The sequence below is a fragment of the Tachypleus tridentatus genome, chromosome 8 (genome assembly GCF_004210375.1).
Source record: "Tachypleus tridentatus isolate NWPU-2018 chromosome 8, ASM421037v1, whole genome shotgun sequence".
NCBI lineage: Eukaryota > Metazoa > Arthropoda > Merostomata > Xiphosura > Limulidae > Tachypleus > Tachypleus tridentatus.
Window position 1 is genome coordinate 160737771 of NC_134832.1, and position 23117 is coordinate 160760887.

The 23117-nt window shown below is 32.8% G+C and overlaps 1 protein-coding gene across 1 annotated transcript in view; it reads left to right on the forward strand.

The window, feature by feature from the left end:
- Positions 1 to 17801: 17801 nt before the first annotated feature.
- Positions 17802 to 23117, forward strand: part of LOC143224070 (uncharacterized) — a 36370-nt gene continuing 31054 nt past the window's right edge. The window contains exons 1-4 of the mRNA XM_076452534.1: positions 17802 to 18152; positions 20120 to 20269; positions 20440 to 20477; positions 21011 to 21170. Of these exons, the coding sequence (XP_076308649.1) occupies positions 17802 to 18152; positions 20120 to 20269; positions 20440 to 20477; positions 21011 to 21170 (699 nt within the window). The remainder of the gene's footprint in view (positions 18153 to 20119; positions 20270 to 20439; positions 20478 to 21010; positions 21171 to 23117) is intronic.

Sequence of the window (23117 nt, forward strand, 5' to 3'; positions counted from 1 at the left end):
TCGGATTACACGAAATATCGCGCTTTATTCAAACAACTACTGTGTTATTTATGTTTTGCTTATACGTTAAAAAAATAATTTATGTTAGAAAGGCTTCATCAACTTCATAATGGATTGTCTTCTTCACAAGTCACAGTAATTACAATCTTTTATTGACTTATTTAACGTTCCATGTTCCTGGTTTTGTTACTAAATGAGTTTTCAATATCTTCCACAAAAGACAATAATACTAAATAACAACATCAAATACAGGAACTTAATAGTTCTAATGGTAACTACACAATAATACCAAATAACAACATCAATTACAGGAACAATAGTTCTAATGGTAACTACACAATAATACCAAATAACAACATCAAATACAGAGGGCAATAGTTCTAATGGTAACTACACAATATTACCAAATAACAACATCAAATACAGGAACTTAGCGTGATTCAAATGGTAACTACAATAATACCAAATAACAACATCAAATACAGGAACTTAACAGTTCCGATGGTAACTTCTGACCAATACCAAATAACAACATCAAATACAGGAACTTAATAGTTATAATGGTAACTACACAATATCCAAATAACAACATCAAATACAGGAACTTAATAGTCATGATGGTAACTACATACAAATAACAACATCAAATAAAGGAACTTAACGGTTCCAATGGTAACTACAATAATACTAAATAACAACATGAAATACAGGAACTTAATAGTTCTAATGGTAACTACACAATAATACCAAATAACAACATCAAATACAGGAACTTAATAGTTCTAATGGTAACTACACAATAATACCAAATAACAACATCAAATACAGGAACTTAATAGTTCCGATGGTAACTACACAATACCAAATAACAACATCAAATACAGGAACTTAATAGTTCCGATGGTAACTACACAATACTACCAAATAACAACATCAAATACAGGAACTTAATAGTTCCGATGGTAACTACACAATAATACCAAATAACAACATCAAATACAGGAACTTAATAGTTATAATGGTAACTACACAATAATACCAAATAACAACATCAAATACAGGAACTTAATAGTCATGATGGTAACTACACAATAATACCAAATAACAACATCAAATACAGGACCATCTAGTTATCCTTACTTTCAGTGTCACACACTAAAGACAGCTAGTCAGCACCATCTAGTTATCCCCTACTTAGTGTTTACACTAAAGACAGCTAGTCAGCACCATCTAGTTATGCTTACTTTTAGTGTTACACACCAAAGACAGCCAGTCAGCACCATCTAGTTATCCCTACTTTTTTTAGTGTTACATTAAAGACAGCTAGTCAGCACCATCTAGTTATGCTTACTTTTAGTGTTACACACTAAAGACAGCCAGTCAGCACCATCTAGTTATCCCTATTTTTAGTGTTACACATTAAAGACAGCTAGTCAGCACCATCTAGTTATGCTTACTTTTAGTGTTACACACTAAAGACAGCCAGTCAGCACCATCTAGTTATCCCTACTTTTGGTGTTACACACTAAAGACAGCTAGTCTACACCATCCTCCGTTATATTAATAGAATAGTAGGATTTGAATTTCTCCCCTTATAATGAATCCGCCGCTTCTCAGTTCATAGAACGTGTTATTGTTATATTTTACACAAAATTGGCGGTATCTAGCCAACCATGGCCTATTGGTCCATTCATGTCCCGATTGTTATATAGTTAGCGCACTTTGTAGCAATAGGAGACATCAAACTATTTGACAGATAATAGTAGCCTATTGTTAGCGTTGACTCTCCTCTAGTCTTCCACTTCAAATTGGGAACCTGTAGATAGCTTTCCACGAGCGTTATAAACAAACATAAAACTTAGAAATTAATGAAAGAAAAGTGACGAAAACAAAACACTTTATAAGACTGGAAATCATCCATAAAATGATGTTATTAGAATGATTTCTTTTTTCTAGTTTGTAAATTAATTCTTTTGATTTATAAATATTTGTGTGTGTGTGTGTGTGTTGTTTAGGCTGCGTGTTTGTGTTTTTCGTATAGCAAAGCCACAAAGGACTAACTGTCCAGCCCACCGAGGGGAATCGAACCCCTGATTTTAGCGTTGTAAATCCGGAGACACTACCGCTGTACAGCGAGGGCTGTCTAAAACTAAATTTATTTTACATCCGTAGACTTACCGCTGTACAAGCAGGGGACTGATTTATAAGTAACTTCGTTGTTTATCTTAATCCGTAACTAATCCTCTTTCATTATCTAATCCATAGATAATTCTATTCATTATTCTAATCTACCATATCAAGTTGATAGCCTTTATATTTGTGTGCATCAACTGAATTTAGTTAATATCAAACCAAGCTTAAAGAAATATATATATATCCACAAACTACATTTAGTTAATATCAAACCAAGGGTAATGAAATATAAAACGATTTTAGTTAACATCAAGCCAAATCTAGAGAAATATGTAAAACATTTCCTTATATCCAAATAGCGTAAAGAAAGTATATAAAACGATTTAGTTAACATCAAGCCAAATCTAGAGAATATGTAAACCTTCATTTCAATATCAAATAAACGTAAAGAAGTATATAAAACCATTTAGTTAATAACATCAAGCCAAGCGTAAAAAAAGTATATAAAACTATTTAGTTAACATCAAGGCTAGCATGAAGAAATCAATTTCGTATCCTTCCATGGCATTTCAGAAACATTATATACGTATTTCAAATAATTTAAATATAATTTATCTGTATTTAAGGAGAAGGAAATCCTGGGTCTCATTATAATTTGAAACTACTTGGATCTTGAGATATATTATGGAATCGACTGGATTTCAAGAACATATAGGATTTCTTGCTGTCATGGTTCATAGTGAACGATGAAATTAATATATTTGGCCTGTACAATCTCTTTTATTCACTGAAAGTCATGTTTTGTTGAATAAAACGATAATAAATAAGTATTGTTGAAAGCAATTATTAAAAGCGATACTTATTATACGTTTGCGGACGAACGGTAAGAATCGTACTTTATTTTATAATTCTTTGATGTTGAGGTTATCGAATGTCTCTTTCAGTCCACTGGTGTTGAGGATATAGAAACTTTGGAGGCCTAAGTGATAGACCTACAATTAGCGACAAGCATAGAATATAAGGGTAAAAAAATAGTAAGATAAGTTGATGAGAAAAGTTATAAAACGATAAGTTAACTGTCATAGGAGTTAATGTTAATATTTATCGCATTTTAGGAGAAGAACTGGTCTTGTCAAACGGTGTTCTAAATCAATTGTACCTGCCATTGTAGGCCTATATGCGAAAAGCAGATGTTTATTAGAAACAGGCTTAAATACAAAAATAAACAACAACAACAACAACACAAGTATCCACAGTTCAGGACAGAACTGCGGTCAGTGTATGTGAATTATAGACTGATACTTCTGTGATAAAATAGAAAAACAAAAGAAACGTCAATTTTACACTTGATGATGTGAGAAAAATAATTCGGCTTGTCATATGAATTAATAGTGGACTTTTGACGAGAAGAATTGAACTTTATGGTAGTTAAGTTAGAACTATGAAATACATAGTATCAAGAGCTTTTGGTATAGACCTTTAACTCTTTCGAATATATATGGTATAGACCTTTAACTCTTTCGAATATATATGTATTATTTTAATAAACAAGCGGAGTGCATGCTGTTCGTTTATTATCAATTCATCGCCAAAAAACACATACTATATATTCTACTACTAGTTACAAATGGTTTCTTTACAATTAGCTAGCTATAGCCACAATAATAAATTTTGAAACGACAGTAGAAGCAAATTTGAACGACATATAGGTCTATATACAGAAACAGTGGGGAGATTACTATTACTCTGTATTAACATATCAGATGATTTTGATAAAGGGATACAGAGGAGAACGACTTGAGTTAAAGACAGTAAATTACGAGTTTGTTAAACAACAAGAAGAACAAGAAAAGAAAGGAAGAAAAACTGAATTAAGAAAGGAGAAGCTGGAAATAGAGAGAATGAAAATACAAAGAAAGAATAACAAAGGCCAGATGGCTCAAGATGCCCAAATACTGATAAACGTAAAGATGGAATGGATGCTTTCTGGAAGATGTAGGGAAGTTGTCCAAATTCAGAACTGGAACAACGGTGGCTGGACAGTCTGTCTGAGTCAATTTCTCAAAGAAAAGGCCTACAAGTACATACAGATATCATGGATTATGAGAAATTAAAACTGACTTTACTGAAATTGTATGAACTTATAGAAGACTTTCATTGTCAAGTTCAAAGAGTCAAACCTGACACTGGAGAATCTGTTTCAGTTTGTGGCATATCGTCACAAGACGAACTGATATGGCCATTATGAAAGTATTTTTCAGGAACTGGCAGACCTATTAGTGTAGAAACATTTCATGCTCACGTGTTCAATTCACATATCACTTATCAAAGAAAGCATGTAAAGGCGTAGACGTAAGGAACAAGTGAGCATAAAGTATATGGAAGTCCATGGAGGTAATATAACTGGCGAGTCCAAGAATATCCAGTTTAGTGTAAAACCAGTGGTGGCTGACCAGAACCATAAATCTACCAAACGTTACAGGAACAGAAAGATAAGAGGTGCATGTTATGTTTGTTATATGATGACACACAATTAACATACAACTATGAAATACAAAGTGAAAAAAGTTTTTATATATCCATTTAGCTAGTTTGAATATATATATATTTAAAAACAAGTGGAGTGCTTACTGTTCGTTTATTATTGAATTTGCAGCTAACAACTCACAAACACCTACTGTAGAAGAATCCTTAACCCAATATGTAACTTATTAATAACTTTCCTCACAGTGTATGTTAAAAAAACTCCGTCAGACTGGACCTCACATTCCCAGTTTTACAAAGGTTTTAACACAGGACAAAATTACAATATGTCTGATAAATAATTATGGTTTTTTTAACAGTCAGAACACTTCTTTGTTGATCAAAGTTTATCACGTGAATTGTTTGAGTTCTCAATTACTTAAATATCTTTCTCTTTAAAGAAAATAAAAGATAACTCAAACATATTCCAGGCCTATCAGGCAGACATATTCTACCATCAGTTCTGGAAAGATCACCGTCTTAACTCCAGCATCGCTAACAACTACCACGATTACAAAGTTATTCTGCAAAACAAGTGGCGCAGCGATATCTGGACCCCAGACACTTACTTCAAGAACTCGCTGAATGGACAAGTTCATGACATCGTTAACCCTTACATGTACATGGTTCTTTACAACAACAGCAGTATTTTTCGCGGCAAGGTGAGTTTCATACATCACGTTACTGTTTCAGTTTTGTTGTTATACTACATACATCACGTTACTGTTTCAGTTTGTTGTTATACTACATACATCACGTTACTGTTTCAGTTTTGTTGTTATATTAGATACATCACGTTACTGTTTCAGTTTTGTTGTTACACTACATACATCACGTTACTGTTTCAGTTTTGTTCTTATACTACATACATCACGTTACTGTTTCAGTTTTGTTGTTACACTAGATACATCACGTTACTGTTTCAGTTTTGTTGTTATATTAGATACGTCACGTTACTGTTTTCAGTTTTGTTGTTACACTAGATACGTCACGTTACTGTTTCAGTTTGTTGTTACACTAGATACATCACGTTACTGTTTCAGTTTTGTTGTTACACTAGATACATCACGTTACTGTTTCAGTTTTTGTTGTTACATACATCGTTACTGTTTCAGTTTTTTTGTTGTTACTAGATACATCACGTTACTGTTTCAGTTTTGTTGTTATATTAGATACATCACGTTACTGTTTCAGTTTTGTTGTTATATTAGATACGTCACGTTACTGTTTCAGTTTTGTTGTTACACTAGATACATCACGTTACTGTTTCAGTTTTTGTTACACTAGATACGTCACGTTACTGTTTCAGTTTTGTTGTTACACTAGATACATTGCGTTACTGTTTCAGTTTTGTTCTTACACTAGATACATCACGTTACTGTTTCAGTTTTGTTGTTACACTAGATACATCACGTTACTGTTTCAGTTTTGTTGTTATACTAGATAGATCACGTTACTGTTTCAGTTTTGTTGTTACACTAGATACGTCACGTTACTGTTTCAGTTTTGTTGTTACACTAGATACATCACGTTACTGTTTCAGTTTTGTTTGTTAGATACGTCACGTTACTGTTTCAGTTTTGTTGTTACACTAGATACATCACGTTACTGTTTCAGTTTTGTTGTTATACTACATACATCACGTTACTGTTTCAGTTTTGTTGTTACACTAGATACATCCGTTACTGTTTCAGTTTTGTTGTTACAATAGATACATCACGTTACTGTTTCAGTTTTGTTGTTACACTAGATACATCACGTTACTGTTTCAGTTTTGTTGTTACACTAGATACATTACATTACTGTTTCAGTTTTGTTGTTATACTAGATACGTCACGTTACTGTTTCAGTTTTGTTACACTAGATACGTCACGTTACTGTTTCAGTTTTGTTGTTACACTAGATACATCACGTTACTGTTTCAGTTTTGTTGTTACACTAGATACATCACGTTACTGTTTCAGTTTTGTTGTTATATTAGATACATCGTTTTTGTTTTTCAGTTTTGTTGTTACACTAGATACATCACGTTACTGTTTTAGTTTTGTTGTTATATTAGATACATCACGTTACTGTTTCAGTTTTGTTATACTAGATACATCATCGTTACTGTTTCAGTTTTGTTGTTATACTAGATACATCACGTTACTGTTTCAGTTTTGTTGTTATACTAGATACATTACGTTACTGTTTCCAGTTTTGTTGTTTTACTAGATACATCACGTTACTGTTTCAGTTTTGTTGTTATACTAGATACATCACGTTACTGTTTCAGTTTTGTTGTTATATTAGATACATCACGTTACTGTTTCAGTTTGTTGTTATATTAGATACATCACGTTACTGTTTCAGTTTTGTTGTTATATTAGATACATCACGTTACTGTTTCAGTTTTGTTGCGATACACGTTACTGTTTCAGTTTTGTTGTTACACTAGATACATCACGTTCCTGTTTCAGTTTTGTTGTTACACCATACGTCACGTTACTGTTTCAGTTTTGTTGTTACACTACATATCACGTTACTGTTTCAGTTTTGTTGTTACACTAGATACGTCACGTTACTGTTTCAGTTTTGTTGTTACACTAGATACGTCACGTTACTGTTTCAGTTTTGTTGTTACACTAGATACGTCACGTTACTGTTTCAGTTTTGTTGTTACTAGATACATCACGTTACTGTTTCAGTTTTGTTACACTAGATACGTCACGTTACTGTTTCAGTTTTGTTGTTACACTAGATACATTACGTTACTGTTTCAGTTTTGTTGTTACACTAGATACATCACGTTCCTGTTTCAGTTTTGTTGTTACACTACATACGTCACGTTACTGTTTCAGTTTTGTTGTTACACTACATACATCACGTTACTGTTTCAGTTTTGTTGTTACACTAGATACGTCACGTTACTGTTTCAGTTTTGTTTACACTAGATACGTCGTTACTGTTTCAGTTTGTTGTTACACTAGATACGTCGTTACTGTTTCAGGTTTTGTTACACTAGATACATCACGTTACTGTTTCAGTTTTGTTGTTACACTAGATACATCACGTTACTGTTTCAGTTTTGTTGTTACACTAGATACATCACGTTACTGTTTCAGTTTTTGTTGTTATTAGATACATCACGTTACTGTTTCAGTTTTGTTGTTACACCACATACATCACGTTACTGTTTTAGTTTTGTTGCTAGATACGTCACGTTACTGTTTCAGTTTTGTTGTTACACTAGATACGTCACGTTACTGTTTCAGTTTTGTTGTTACTAGATACGTCACGTTACTGTTTCAGTTTTGTTGTTACACTAGATACGTCACGTTACTGTTTCAGTTTTGTTGTTACACTAGATACATCGTTACTGTTTCAGTTTGTTGTTACACTAGATACATCACGTTACTGTTTCAGTTTTGTTGTTACACTAGATACATCACGTTACTGTTTCAGTTTTCTTTGTTATAGATACATCACGTTACTGTTTCAGTTTTGTTGTTACACTAGATACATCACGTTACTGTTTCAGTTTTGTTGTTACACTAGATACATCACGTTCTGTTTCAGTTATGTTGTTACACTACATACGTCACGTTACTGTTTCGGTTTTGTTACTACATACATCGTTACTGTTTCAGTTTTGTTCTAGATACATCACGTTACTGTTTCAGTTTTGTTACACTAAGATACGTCACGTTACTGTTTCAGTACACTAGATACATCACGTTACTGTTTCAGTTTTGTTGTTACACTAGATACATCACGTTACTGTTTCAGTTTTGTTGTTACACTAGATACATCACGTTACTGTTTCAGTTTTGTTGTTACTAGATACATCACGTTACTGTTTCAGTTTTGTTCTTATATTAGATACATCACGTTACTGTTTCAGTTTGTTGTTACACTACATCACGTTACTGTTTCAGTTTTGTTGTTATACTAGATACGTCGTTACTGTTTCAGTTTTTTGTTACACTAAGATACGTCACGTTACTGTTTCAGTTTTGTTGTTACACTAGATACGTCACGTTACTGTTTCAGTTTGTTGTTACACTAGATACATCACGTTACTGTTTCAGTTTTGTTGTTACACTAGATACATCGTTACTGTTTCAGTTTTGTTGTTACATAGATACATCACGTTACTGTTTCAGTTTTGTTGTTACACTAGATACATCACGTTACTGTTTCAGTTTCTTGTTATATTAGATAATCACGTTACTGTTTCAGTTTTGTTGTTACACTAGATACATCACGTTACTGTTTCAGTTTTGTTGTTATATTAGATACATCACGTTACTGTTTCCAGTTTTGTTGTTACACTGAGATACATCACGTTTGTGTTGTTTTGTTATAGATACATCATTACTGTTTCAGTTTGTTGTTATATTAGATTCATCACGTTACTGTTTCAGTTTTGTTGTTATACTAGATACATTTTACTGTTTCAGTTTTGTTGTTTACTAGATACATCACGTTACTGTTTCAGTTTTTTTGTTACACTAGATAATCACCTTACTGTTTCAGTTTTGATGTTACTAGATACATCACGTTACTGTTTCAGTTTTGTTGTTACTAGATATATCACCTTACTGTTTCAGTTTTGTTGTTACCAGATACATCACGTTACTGTTTCAGTTTTGTTGTTACACTAGATATATCACTTACTGTTTCAGTTTTGTTGTTACCAAGATACATCACGTTACTGTTTCAGTTTTGTTATACTAGATATATCAGTTACTGTTCAGTTTTGTTGTTACAAGATACGTCACGTTACTGTTTCAGTTTTGTTGTTACGAGATATATCACCTTACTGTTTCAGTTTTGTTGTTACATCACATACATCGTTACTGTTTCAGTTTTGTTGTATACAGATATATCAAGTTACTGTTTCAGTTTTGTTGTTATACTAGATACGTCAAATACTGTTTCACTTTTGTTGTTACCTTACTGTTTGTTTTGTTGTTATACATCACGTTACTGTTTCAGTTTTGTTGTTACATAGATACGTCAGTTACTGTTTCAGTTTTGTTATACACTATAGACGTACGTTTCATTGTTTTACACTGTATATCAGTTTGTGTTTGCTGTTACACTAGATACGTCACGTTACTGTTTCAGTTTGTTGTTACACTAGATATATCACGTTACTGTTTCAGTTTTGTTGTTACACTAGATACATCACGTTACTGTTTCAGTTTTGTTGTTAATTAGATACATCACGTTACTGTTTCAGTTTTGTTGTTACACTAGATACATCACGTTACTGTTTCAGTTTTGTTGTTATACTATACATCACGTTACTGTTTCAGTTTTGTTGCTACACTAGATACTGCGTTACTGTTTCAGTTTTGTTGTTAACAAGATACATCACGTTACTGTTTCAGTTTTGTTGTTATACTAGATATATCAAGTTACTGTTTCAGTTTTGTTACACAAGGTATCACGTTTGGTTTCAGTTTTGTTGTTACACTAGTTTCACCTTTGTTTCATTTTGTTGTTACACAGATACAGCGTTACAGTTTTGCTGTTACTAGATATACGTTATGTTTCAGATTTTGTTACACAGATATATCAGAAAGTTTCATTTTGTTGATACACAAGATACATCACACTTTTCAGTTTTGTTAACTAGATATACCTTCTTTTAGTTTTGATGTTAAGATACGTACGTTGTTTCAGTTTTGTTGTTACACGAGATATATCACCTTACTGTTTCAGTTTTGTTGTTACACAAGATACATCACGTTACTGTTTCAGTTTTGTTGTTATACTAGATATATCAAGTTACTGTTTCAGTTTTGTTGTTATACTAGATACGTCACGTTACTGTTTCAGTTTTGTTGTTACCTAGATACATCACGTTACTGTTTCAGTTTTGTTGTTATATCTAGATATCACGTTACTGTTTCAGTTTTGTTGTTACACTAGATACGTCACGTTACTGTTTCAGTTTTATTGCTACACTGCATACGTCACGTTACTGTTTCAGTTTTGTTGTTACACTAGATATATCACGTTACTGTTTCAGTTTTGTTGTTACACTAGATACGTCACGTTACTGTTTCAGTTTTGTTGTTATACTAGATACATCACGTTACTGTTTCAGTTTTGTTGCTACACTACATACGTCACGTTACTGTTTCAGTTTTGTTGTTACACTAGATATATCACGTTACTGTTTCAGTTTCTGTTGTTACACCAGATACGTCACGTTACTGTTTCAGTTTTGTTGTTACTCTAGATACATCACGTTACTGTTTCAGTTTTGTTGTTATACAGATACATCACGTTACCGTTTTGTTGTTACGCTAGATACATCACGTTTGTGTTTCAGTTTTGTTGTTACACTAGATACATCACGTTTGTGTTTCAGTTTTGTTGTTACACTAGATACATCACGTTACTGTTTCAGTTTTGTTATACTAGATACATCACGTTTGTGTTTCAGCTTTTGTTGTTACGCTAGATACATCACGTTTGTGTTTCAGTTTTGTTGTTACACTAGATACATCACGTTACTGTTTCCAGTTTTGTTGTTATATTCAGATACATCACGTTACTGTTTCAGTTTTGTTGTTACACTTAGATATATCACCTTACTGTTTCAGTTTTGTTGTTACACAAGATACATCACGTTACTGTTTCAGTTTTGTTGTTATACTAGATACATCACGTTACTGTTTCCAGTTTTGTTGTTACACTAGATACATCACGTTACTCCTGTTTCCAGTTTTGTTATATTAGATACATCACGTGACTGTTTCAGTTTTGTTGTTACACTCAGATACATCATGTTTGTGTTTCAGTTTTGTTGTTACATCTAGATACATCACGTTACTGTTTCAGTTCTTGTTGTTACACTAGATACATCACATTGTATTTCAGTTTTGTTGTTACACTAGATACATCACGTTACTGTTTCAGGTTAGTTTCTTCTATAGGTAAATCACTTTTTCAGCGTTGTTATAGTTCGTAGGTTACGTAGAATTTCAGTTTTGTTATTATCTCAATCCACCTTGGCGTTTCACAAACTGATTTTAAAACCACATGTCTAGGTAGTTAGGGCGCTGGATTGGATAATATAATATAATAAAATTATTATCCCTCACTCCAAAATGCTCGCCCTTTCAGCCGTAAGGAATTATAACGCACAATTCATCCCACTATTTGTTTCTAAAAATAATAGCCCAAGAGTTGGTTGACTAGGCCTTCAAAATACTACTACACTACTAAATTAGGGATAATTAGCGCTGTTATGGCTTATCGTAGCTTTGCGCCATGAATTCAAAAAACAAACAATTAATATTGTAAGTGTTAAATACTGGTTTAAAAGAATATCTACTATTTGTAGTTTTGGGTTTACCTCCTCTGGGATCTAAACATCCACCCGCATGTTTGCCATGCATGTCAACCTGTGAAGGGGAGGAGAGGATTCTAGTAATTGAGGGGTCCAACTCTAACACACCACACCAAATAAAAACTTAGATAAAATAGTGAAAAATCAGTCCATAGGTAAACAAACATGTTTTGAAGATTCTAACCAGCAATCTGTAACACCTGTTGTACCTCGTTTTCTTATACTATATTCTCTTTCAGATAAAACTTTAGGGCAAATGTCTCCCTTTTTCATTCAGAAGGGACTAGAGGGACTTGCTGGCTCTCCAAAGTTAGTAAAGAAGCATCAATCTGGTGACATACTGATGGAAACATCTACATTTCAACACAGTGAACTCCTCTTGCATTCAAAGCCAATTGGGGATATACCTATTGAGGTTACATCTCATGCTACTTTGAATTCATCACGAGTAGTTATTGTTGAGAGGAATTTGAAGAACATCCCCAAGTTGGAGATTCTCACTGGTTTCTCCACCCAAGGAGTTTCTGCAGTGAGGTGTATCTCCACTTGCAAAGATTGAATTACGATGCTGACCAATGTCCTCATTCTGACATTTACATCACCACATCCACCTGTCACCAAGTCAGGTTATTTTAATTGAAGGGTATGGTCATACATTCCAAACCCTCTCAGATGTTTCCAATGTCAGCTGTTTGGTCACTTAAAGACATCATGTCATGGCTCCTTGATGTGTGCTCATTACAGTGGCTGTGAGTGTGAAGTGGACCCCCATTGTGTCAGTTGCAATGGCTCTCACCCGTCCTACTTTCTCTCTTGCCGTAAATGGTTGGAAGAAAAAATTACGTGCAGCATTTGAAAACGATTCATAACATTACTTACCCTGAGAGTCACGTGGCCATTTGCCCATTTTTATTAAACATTTTGAAATGGACAAGCGATTCCAAGTTCATGTGGATTCAACACTTTCCTGTTTTTTTCTATAGGAATTTGGAGTCCCTCAGGGCTGTGTTTTGAGTGTCACACTTTTCAGTATAAAGATTAATGCCATCACTGAACAACTCCCTATTACTGTTTCAAATGGGCTCCATGTTGATGACTTTCACATCTCATGTCAGTCATGAAACATGAGTTACATTTAGCGACAGCTACAAACTGCCCTCAGTCATTTACTGAAGTGAACCACAGCATATGGTTTTAACTCCTCCCTTTCTAAAACTCTTGGATGAATTGGGTCTGTCCTTGGATAACATTGGTGTATCCACTGTTCAGCCCATCCCACCATGGCTTCTTATAGTCCCTAAATGTGACCTCTCTTTAAGTCATGTGAGACACTCCTGCATGGAAATACTATCTGTTATTTGCTGAACATCTTTTGAACCATCCTTCCATTTCTATTTATACAGATGGTTCAATATCAGGTGACTGTGTGGGCTCTGCCATGGTTTGTTGTGGTTTGATGCTGAATCCCCTCTACACAGCTTCTTTGTTCACTGTTGGACTGTACACCATTTCTCTTGCCCTGGATCACATAGAAACTAAGCAGTACTCAAACTGCATTAGTTATTCTGACTCACTTAGTTCTCTTCAGGCCCTGGAATTGCATCATGTTAGTTCACACCCTATTCTCGCTGATATTCAAAACCGGCTGGCCCATTTCTATTTAACATCTACTTTTATCCAGTTTTTCTGGATACCGGGCTACGTTATTTCCAGGAACGAGCTCACTGACACTGCAGATAAATCTGTCTGTTCTGGCACTATCACTGATGTGACTGTTTCATACGTGGACTATGGTCCTGTATTTAAGGCTTAGTTCCATGCCAGTTAGCAGTTGACTAGGAGTGAGCAGCATGAAAACAAGCTTTTCCAAATAAAACCCTGTATTGGACTTTGGCCATCTGGCTTCCATAAGGATCAGAAAAAGGAAGTTGTTTTAATTAGATTGCTCATTGGTTAGTTTTTAACTCATCATTTTCTTTTATCTGGAATTGATGCACCAGTGTATTATCTGTGTAACATTCAGGTCACAATAAGCCACATTTTACTGTCTTGTTTTTGTTATGATTCTCGATGATGTCATCATTTTAAACAAGTTGTATTCTAAGGTTTATCCATAATATTAGACAGTGTTATTGGTGATGGTGACACTGTCCACCTTCGAAATGTTTTTATTTTTTCTAAAGGCCATTGATCTCTTTAATGCTATTTAAGTTTTTTAATTTATACATTAGACCTTTTTTAATATGATTCCCTTTTAAGAATCGAAGTCAATCTAGTTTGATTTGAAATTAGAAAATGACCGTAATGACAAATAACCAGGACTGGAAAGGCCAACTTCAGGTGACTAATGCTGCTGTTTGAACTACCCATTAATCATCCTGGTGACTTATGATTAAAATTTTGCTGCATGTCTTTTAAAACTTTTATTACTTTACTTTCTGAAAATTGTCATAACGTCAAATAACTCATAACCAGGATTGGGAAAGCCAACTTTAGGTGACTGACGGTGGTTTTGAACTTAGTGTTAGTCTTCAAGTGAGTTATGATAATTACAATTATGCTACAGAAAGTCTTTTACAACTTATATTACTGTAGTTTTTCTCTTACCATTGTAGACTGGATGTAAACATTGGTTTTAATGCTATTTATGTTGGGTTTTTTTTAAACTTTGTTTTGTTTTACCTTAATTTTCTTTTATGAATTTTACTAAATTTTCTTTTATTTTAACTTTCCACCAGATGTTTGGTGCAGATAATAAATTGCCTTGTGCCTAAAAAAGCCACACCAACCAATTTACTGAAAAAAATGTTTGAAATGTATTTAGGAGGTTTCAGCAATTACACAAAGGATATTTATGATGAAGAAAAATATTTTTAATTTTAACATGAAATTTACTTTGCACACAATACAAATACTCAATACATTAATGGCCAAATCTTTAGTTTATTAAAAATAGTTAAAAATGTTTTTTTGTTTTTTCATGTAAAAGACTAGTAATTTTAACTGAAAAACTGCCACATTTTATGAAGATATGCATACTATATTGAAAGTTAAAAGTATTAAATGTGTAAAAACTAAAAGTACAAAAAGGTTACATGTTCAGTCAAATTGTCTGAGCCTGTGTTGAGAGAGTGAAAGTATTTGTAAATTAATGATCTAAATTTTTGTTGTTACTATATTAGTATGTTTATATGATTGATCTATTATTTTAAATTAAAGTTCAATACATACAATTCCATAGTAGTTAGTACCAATTAATGCACTTATAATTTCCAAAAAAATACCTTACCTCTCTCTCCTGTAAAAGCTATTCTTATCAAGTGCTATAATGTTTTTGCATGTCATAACTCTTGAAACTCCCACCTACCCAACTATCATTGTAGCTTCTTGCATCTTTGCATGTATGTCGTCTTGCAACAACCTTTAACACACCCTCCTGTTGTATGTGACTCCCTCTGTTCAATTCTACCTGACAGTTACTTCTTCTTAAAAGCAGTGATCTTATTAAAATGTTTCATTTATTGTAAATTTTTATCTTTTTTTTAAAGTAGTGGTTTTATATTTTAATTTTTTTTGAAGAGATAATTCACTGTAGTTTATTATCAGCAAAATGTCCCATTCTTTTTTTTTTTCATAGTTGATTATGAATTCATATTTTGTGTCACAGGCTTCCAATGTGGGAGGACCTAGTGGAGAATTTTTTGGCAATAATTTGCAAGCAGTTAAATTTTCTATGTCCTTCCCCAGCAATGTGTGAGATACTCCTATCCTTGTAGTGCATATTTATGATTAGAAGGATTTTTACATATTACTTTTCCCCTCCTTCATTTCTTGTACCTCTCTTGTGAAATCTATTAGCATTTATTGATATGTTTTTTTATGTTTGTTATATTTTTCTGTATTATTAATTTTGTATAATCTTGTTATGCTACATGCCACATTATTTTATGTTTACCTTGTCTTCTCCCAGTATCTTGAATTTAAAGTGTATGCTATGCATTTTTTTCTCAATTGAGGGCTGATGCCAACATGCCTTTTTATCCATTATGGGCTTCTAATCATTATTAATGGTTTACTTATCAGGCCTCTAATCCCTTTCTTGACTTCCAGTAGTTGGAGTCAATTTTACTATTCTGGTGGGCAGATCATCTGAATCCTATTTATTTATCCCAATCCCAATTCTTTTGTCCTCTTCTTCACCTTATATCTCTCATTTATACATATTTTTTGTGACCTGTGGGTGGCTTTTTCTTTTCTCCATATGTATCTTATGAGATATTCCTGAACCTTTGTAGCCATGTATGGGTTCTGCAAGACAACAGTCAACCCTTTCTTTTTTGGTTGCTCATTTATTTCAATCTGCTTTCATAGCTTACTCTATACTTTCACCTTTTCAATCTTTGCCTGTTCCTAACTCCATGGATCTATTGGTTTGTTGTTTGGCTCACAGTTGTACTCTTTGCTACCAACAGTTGTGGTGACTATTCAATGGAGTTTGGCCCAGTAGAGATGCATTTGTCTAATTTGTTCACCACTGGCAGGAGTTCACTCCTGAACAATGGGTAATCAGACATACTTTCTCTTTGTTTTTCCTCTCCTCCTCCTTTGTATCCAGTCCCACTTTCGCCTCATTACTTCAGGATCACACTACTAGTCAGTTTCTTTCTGAAACTGTTGAGACTCTACTGTCACAGCATGCTATCAAGTTTGTCACCAGCCTTCCCCATGTTTTTACTACAGACTTTTTTGTCCACTTCAAGAAGACCAGGGACTGTGATTACTGTGTCCATCCTCAATCAGTTTCTGATTTTTGGATCTTTCCTGCTTTACCATGGAATCTTTTTTTTCTGTGAGCTTTTTCTCCAGGCCTATGGATAACCCTATCATTAATTTCTCTCCAACTGAGTTATATTTCAGCTTTATGATTTACCTTTAGGGCTTGTTTTAGAACTTTATGTGTTTTGTTGAATAGTTAAAGCTTTTGCCCAACTTATGCATGCTCAAAAGTTGAATTATCATCACTACATGGACAACTGTTTTCTGTTAGCTTTTCCTGAACTGGTGTCTTCTCAACACACTCATTTGCTATTTACAGGAGCAGTTCATGCTAGTTGGATTCTCAAGGTGGAGAAGTCCTTCCTGATTTCTACCCATTATATTGTCTATTTTGGTGTGTTTTTCAATGCTTTCCTCTGCTGGACCCAACCTTCTTCATCTGCTTTCAATGGAACTTTCAGTTCTCCCCACATCTTTTCTTCTCCCTCTCTTATTGTGTAGTTCTTTTGCTTCTGAGGACTTGAGCTTACATCATTGATGATCTTATATCCTTTGGTCATATGCATTTATGTTTCTTTTTGTAGATATTGCACATTCAGTGGAGTATTACTCGAGATCCCTTAGACTCCATTGTTAATTTCCTTATTCATTTCTCTACAATCTCTATTGGTGGTTGAACTGGAATGAATACCATGGCAGGAATACTACTTGTCCAAATTTGTATGTGTTCATCAGTACTTCTTTCTGGAGAAAAAGTCATGGGTAAATCAGTGGCAGGCTTACATATACAGTGGTCTCAAATAAATATATCATATTGTTTTGACATCTTGGAGCTTCAAATGCTATGATATGCTTTGGATCATTTTCTTCCTATTGTATGGAACAGACTTGTCTTGATCCCTTAAGACAATTTCACCATCTCTCATTTCTATCATCAATGAGCACCAGTTTTTCTTCTCTCTGTGACCAATTATTGGAACTACATTATTAGGTCCACACACTACAGGTATGTTTCAGCATGTCATTTTCTGGGTGCTTTCAACCTGGAAGCATATCATTTTTACCCCATGGAGACTGGGGTACTCCTCATCTAGATGCTTTCACCACTTTCCTCAACATCAGGTTACTTTTGTTTTATCTCCATTTCCATTTGGTCATAGCATTGGATGTTGTTATTGAAGACTGGACCAACTGCTACCGTTATGCTTATTCCCAATCAGTTCCTTATCAGAGTGATTTCAATCCTACATTCCATTTTATGTGTGCTAATTTCTACAAGCTTATGCAGCACCTACTACTTAACTGGGCAAAGAATATATCTAATACAGAAATTATGTGGTCTGCTGTATGGGTTTCTCTCCCAGCAAGTGTAAGCAATTCATGAGTATTCATCAGATACTTTCAAAGGATACTTATCTGTATCCCTTTTACCAGTCTCTCAACCTTTTTAATGTCTGATTTTAATTTTTATATGAGCATAGGTAAGGTACTGTGTGGGAAAATATTATTTTTCTGTACTGAAAACATATTTCCAATAAGTACTTACCTCCTTTCACAGTTGCTACACTATCTTTTCATTTAAAGCCAATGTTTACTTTCTATGTAATCATAAAGTGATAGTTCAATAGAATTGAATAGAAGGAGTACGGAGGGTGTGTTAAACTCCTGTTGGTGGTGGGTCATTGCATGATGATTTACATGTGAATATTCAGTTAACCCTGTTGATGGTTGAGTAGGTGTGAGTTTCAGTGCCCTTGGCATGTGAAAACATTTTGCACATAGTGGGAAGCATTGAACAAGAATAGCTTTTATGTGAAAAGACAAAAGATACTGTGTCAGAAATGTGTTTTCAGTATAGGAGAATAATAACATTTATATGTGTTTAATATTAGTTTGAAGACCTCGTTAAGAGTAAGAGTTTATATTTGTCTTTTCTTCCTACAATAAATGTATATGAATATGTAAGTGAACACATTATTCAAATTTTTAAACATTTTATTAAATGTCTTCTGTATATTTTAGTAAGATGTGAACTCGATTTGTATTAATGATAAGAGTCTAGTGTATCTGTTTGTTAAATATATAGATGTTTTTCTGTCTTTATTCCTTCATATAAATTAATAAAAATAAATAAACAAATCACAGGAAAAAACACCTGGATACCAGTCATTAAAAGTCTTCATTACAGTTTACAGTTTTGTGTGAGTTTACGTATATACTCGATTGTTTTGAACAGTGGCTGTGTATAAATAAAGTTAATCGACATCAATTCCCTTAAAGAAGCATTTTTCTAAGTGTGTTTTCTTATTTCCTGATCAGACCCCATTTTTTCACTTTGTTTTATCAATTACATATGGAATTTTGAAATATAGAATTAGAAATCAAAGAAACAGTATCTTAAATGTCTTCCAGTGGTTCAGCTTTAAAAACTGTAAATTGACAGTTCTGTGTTCAATCACCACACTGGGCAATACAGAGCAAATAGTTCATTGTGTAGTCAGTGCTCAATAAACGTCTCTTAAGTATAATTTAGAATTCTGAATGTGTGTGTTTGTAAATACAGTTAATAAAGTGTTGTCATACTGACTACATTTGAATGTATCTGATTACACCAGATCCAAGTAGATTAAACTAAAGCTACATTTTTGCACTGACTTGCAGGTATTTGTATGTCCATTCAATAATCAGAAAATAATTAAAATAATAATCTCTTAAGTATAATTTAGAATTCTGAATGTGTGTGTTTGTAAATACAGTTAATAAAGTGTTGTCATACTGACTACATTTGAATGTATCTGATTACACCAGATCCAAGTAGATTAAACTAAAGCTACATTTTTGCACTGACTTGCAGGTATTTGTGTGTCCATTCAATAATCAGAAAATAATTTGAAAATTCATGTTCATTCATATGAAATCTTAAAGATAATTTAATACCTTGGAATATTTTTATTACTAAAAAATAAATTTTTTTGTACAAGTGTAGACAATATTTTTTCATCATGACAAAACCAAGAGTTTGCTTTAAATACAAAATGAAATTAAGTTCAGCATCCGAATTAGTACTTGTGCGTGTGTGTTTGTGTGCCATTCTAACAAAATCTTGTTTTAAGTATAAATAGGTATGAGTTATCAGAATAACTTGAGCTTTATATTCTAACAGGATCAAAAGTTAACTGTAAATACATAAACCTTGTGCCTTCTGAATCCCAAGAAACTGAAATTACATTATGCGAGATTGATTTTTATGTCATTCTTATAAGAACAAGAGCTTATACTGAATACAGAGACATGAACTAAATGGTCTGAAATTGTATTTTTGTGTCTTCCTCACAGGACCAAGAACTTGCATTGAATGAAAAGAGGCATGAACTAAATGAGTTGCGTCAGGAAGAGACTAGTCTTCAGAAACAAATAACTGATGGACAAAATAGATTGGACTCATTGTCTCAAACAGTAAAAATGACACAATCTGAAATTTATCAGGTAAATTGTTATGTCCAGTACATTAATAGGTTTTATAAAAGCCCTAACTTTCCTCCTTTTATTATGAGCCACCCTAATTCTAAATTCTATTATGATTTTCTGTCACATTATTTCCTCAAGACAGCTCTAGCTATTAATTTTTAAATTATTAATAATTGTAAAACTTACAGACACTTAGTACTGCTATTACTTTTGATTGGCAGTTCAGGTATGGTCAAACAATGTACAGACTTTTTAGACTTCAGTCTCACATGCTAACCCTCAAGAAAAATTAAGTATTTATTATAGGAATTAATAAAAAAATTAGGAAACTTAGATTGATAAAAAACTTAAGAAAATTAAGACTGCTTGTAAACCAGCATTAGCCAATAGAAATGCAGCTCTGTGTTGTGTAGAGAAAAAAAAGTCAAGAATAGTAGATCTCTAAGTTCTTATTTGTGTATTATGAATAATAATAATAGTAAAATTACACTTTAGGATATTTAAGGTTTATGGGTGCTTCAAATCTTTTGCTTTCAGATTTTGCTTGTTTTAAAACAATTTATTTTAAGGACCAATAACAAAATACATATGGTGTGAGTTTCAATTATTTGACCCTAACGTATAAAGCATTAAGGTTACTATATTATTGCTGAGTATATTATGGGTTAAATATTTAGTTGACCTTTATTGCAAACATCCTTGAAATACTTTCTCATACCTTTGGATATTAAATGGTATATATTTTTTCATTGCTTCCAGACTAAGAAAAATTGAAGATCTACGACAACAGCAGTTAAAAATGAATGAAGTAATAGCTGAGTTTCATACAGAAGGATCATTTACTGTGAAGAACAATGACTTTGTTCAGGTAGCTCCTGTAAACATCACTGAAGCAGATGGTCTGCAGCTGATGGCAGAAGTAGGTCAAGTCTGAATTTTTTTTTCCTCATTAAAACTTGTAGGAGTGGTATAAGAGTTAATTTATGAATTTGTTTTACAAGCTTATAGCAAAAACCAACAACACAAGGTCTTCATTTTCAATCTTTGTTTAAAAGAATGTAATTCAAAATTATGCTCATGTTATTGTGGAGAGCTGTTACTAACAAAAAAAAACTTATTTTGTAAAGCATACTTACCTTCTGTTGACACTATATCTATTATTTGATATTGGCTTTGCCTATATAAGCACTGGTCTCACATGCTTCAGTCTTTTATATCCCACTTAAATTCCATTTTCAATATCTAATTTGCAGATCTCTTCACCAACTTCAGAGTGCTCTGTACCCTGGTGCTGTATGTGTTTTAGTGGACTAGTATTTAGTTACAAACAGTTACATTTCAATTATTATATATATATGTATATTACTATTTATCATTACTTTATTATTATTAGTTTCCTTAAAAATATGGAACAGTAAATAAAGAAGTATAGCAAATAATTATCTCTTCTAGCTGTAACCTTTGAACTCAGTTGCTGCTGGGCGTAGGTTGCTAAGCCTTTTAAAATTTTACACATGGAGGATGTGAAACAAAATATTTTTTTTTAGGTTTTATATGTACAGTTGAATAACCAAAAACATCATAAATTACTCTACTAATACCATAGAATTCCATTATCATTTATCAAGCTTAGTAACTGAGGTGCATTAAGGTTAAAAAATATAAAATTTTGAGCAGATTAAATACACAACCTGCCTCTTAGAAATCTTTATTCAAAAGAAGATGGTAGCCTTTAACAAACAATATGGCTGAAAAAAAACCACAAGGAGATATCAGAATCTAAGCTGTCAATTGGTTATTCAAATGTCATGTATTGAACTGTGTATAAGGGACTGTTTCAAAAAAAAGTGAAGGAGATGAATGGAACCATTGTGTTTCATTCAATACATAAGCCATATCTCAGCAAAAAGATGATGATGTTTTTATTTTATATTCTTGTTTGTCAATATTGGTAATCTGAATTCTAATTTGTACAAAACTATAGACTTAGTATTTTGACATCAAAAACATCTAATTTTATCCAGTTCTGCATTCAGCATAACACATGACTCACAAAAATTAATATTTGGATGAGTTGTGTTTTTTCACATTTACTTTTAAAGTAAGCAGTTAAATAATGTATAATATGAATACTTAAATTATAATCTACAGTTTGATATTAAACTTTCTGACATAAATTGATAAAATTGTAGTACAATAAACTTTTGAATGCAAGTCAACAAATGAGAAGACATGACCTTTAATCCTTGACCTGTCTCAAAGAGTAAATGTTTTTTTTCTGTATTTCACTTTTAATATTTATTACACACAATTTTCTATTTGTATGTTAAATATATTAGTGTGTTCATAAGTAGCTTTTGTGATATATGAAAAACATAAATTAGTTAAGTAGGAAGAATAGTGTTTGTGTGCATTTTCTTATCTGCTGAGCCCACTGAGGGGAATTGAACCCATGATTTTAGTGTTGTAAATAAGACTTACTGCTGTGCCAATGGGGGGCAGAAAGAATAGTATTCTTAATATTTATTCTAGATAACTAAAAGAAAAACTGTCAACAGAAACACAAACTGTTATGTATACATGTAAATATACAAAACTCACAGGAACATCATGTTTACTTACAGTCATTATTATATTTTAGAACTACCAGTCTTTTCTGTTTGTTTTACTTATGTCATTTATTTTAAAGAGCTTTGTTTCTAAAAGATGTCCAGAAAAGGAAAAAATGTAATTGAAACTTTATTAACTGAAACATGTATGTTTACTCATTTTGTATGTTTTTTAACTTAACCTTATCCATCCCACTATTGTGAACAAATGAAGTATTAAGTTTCAAAAATTTGTGCCTGATTTCATCCTTCAAATT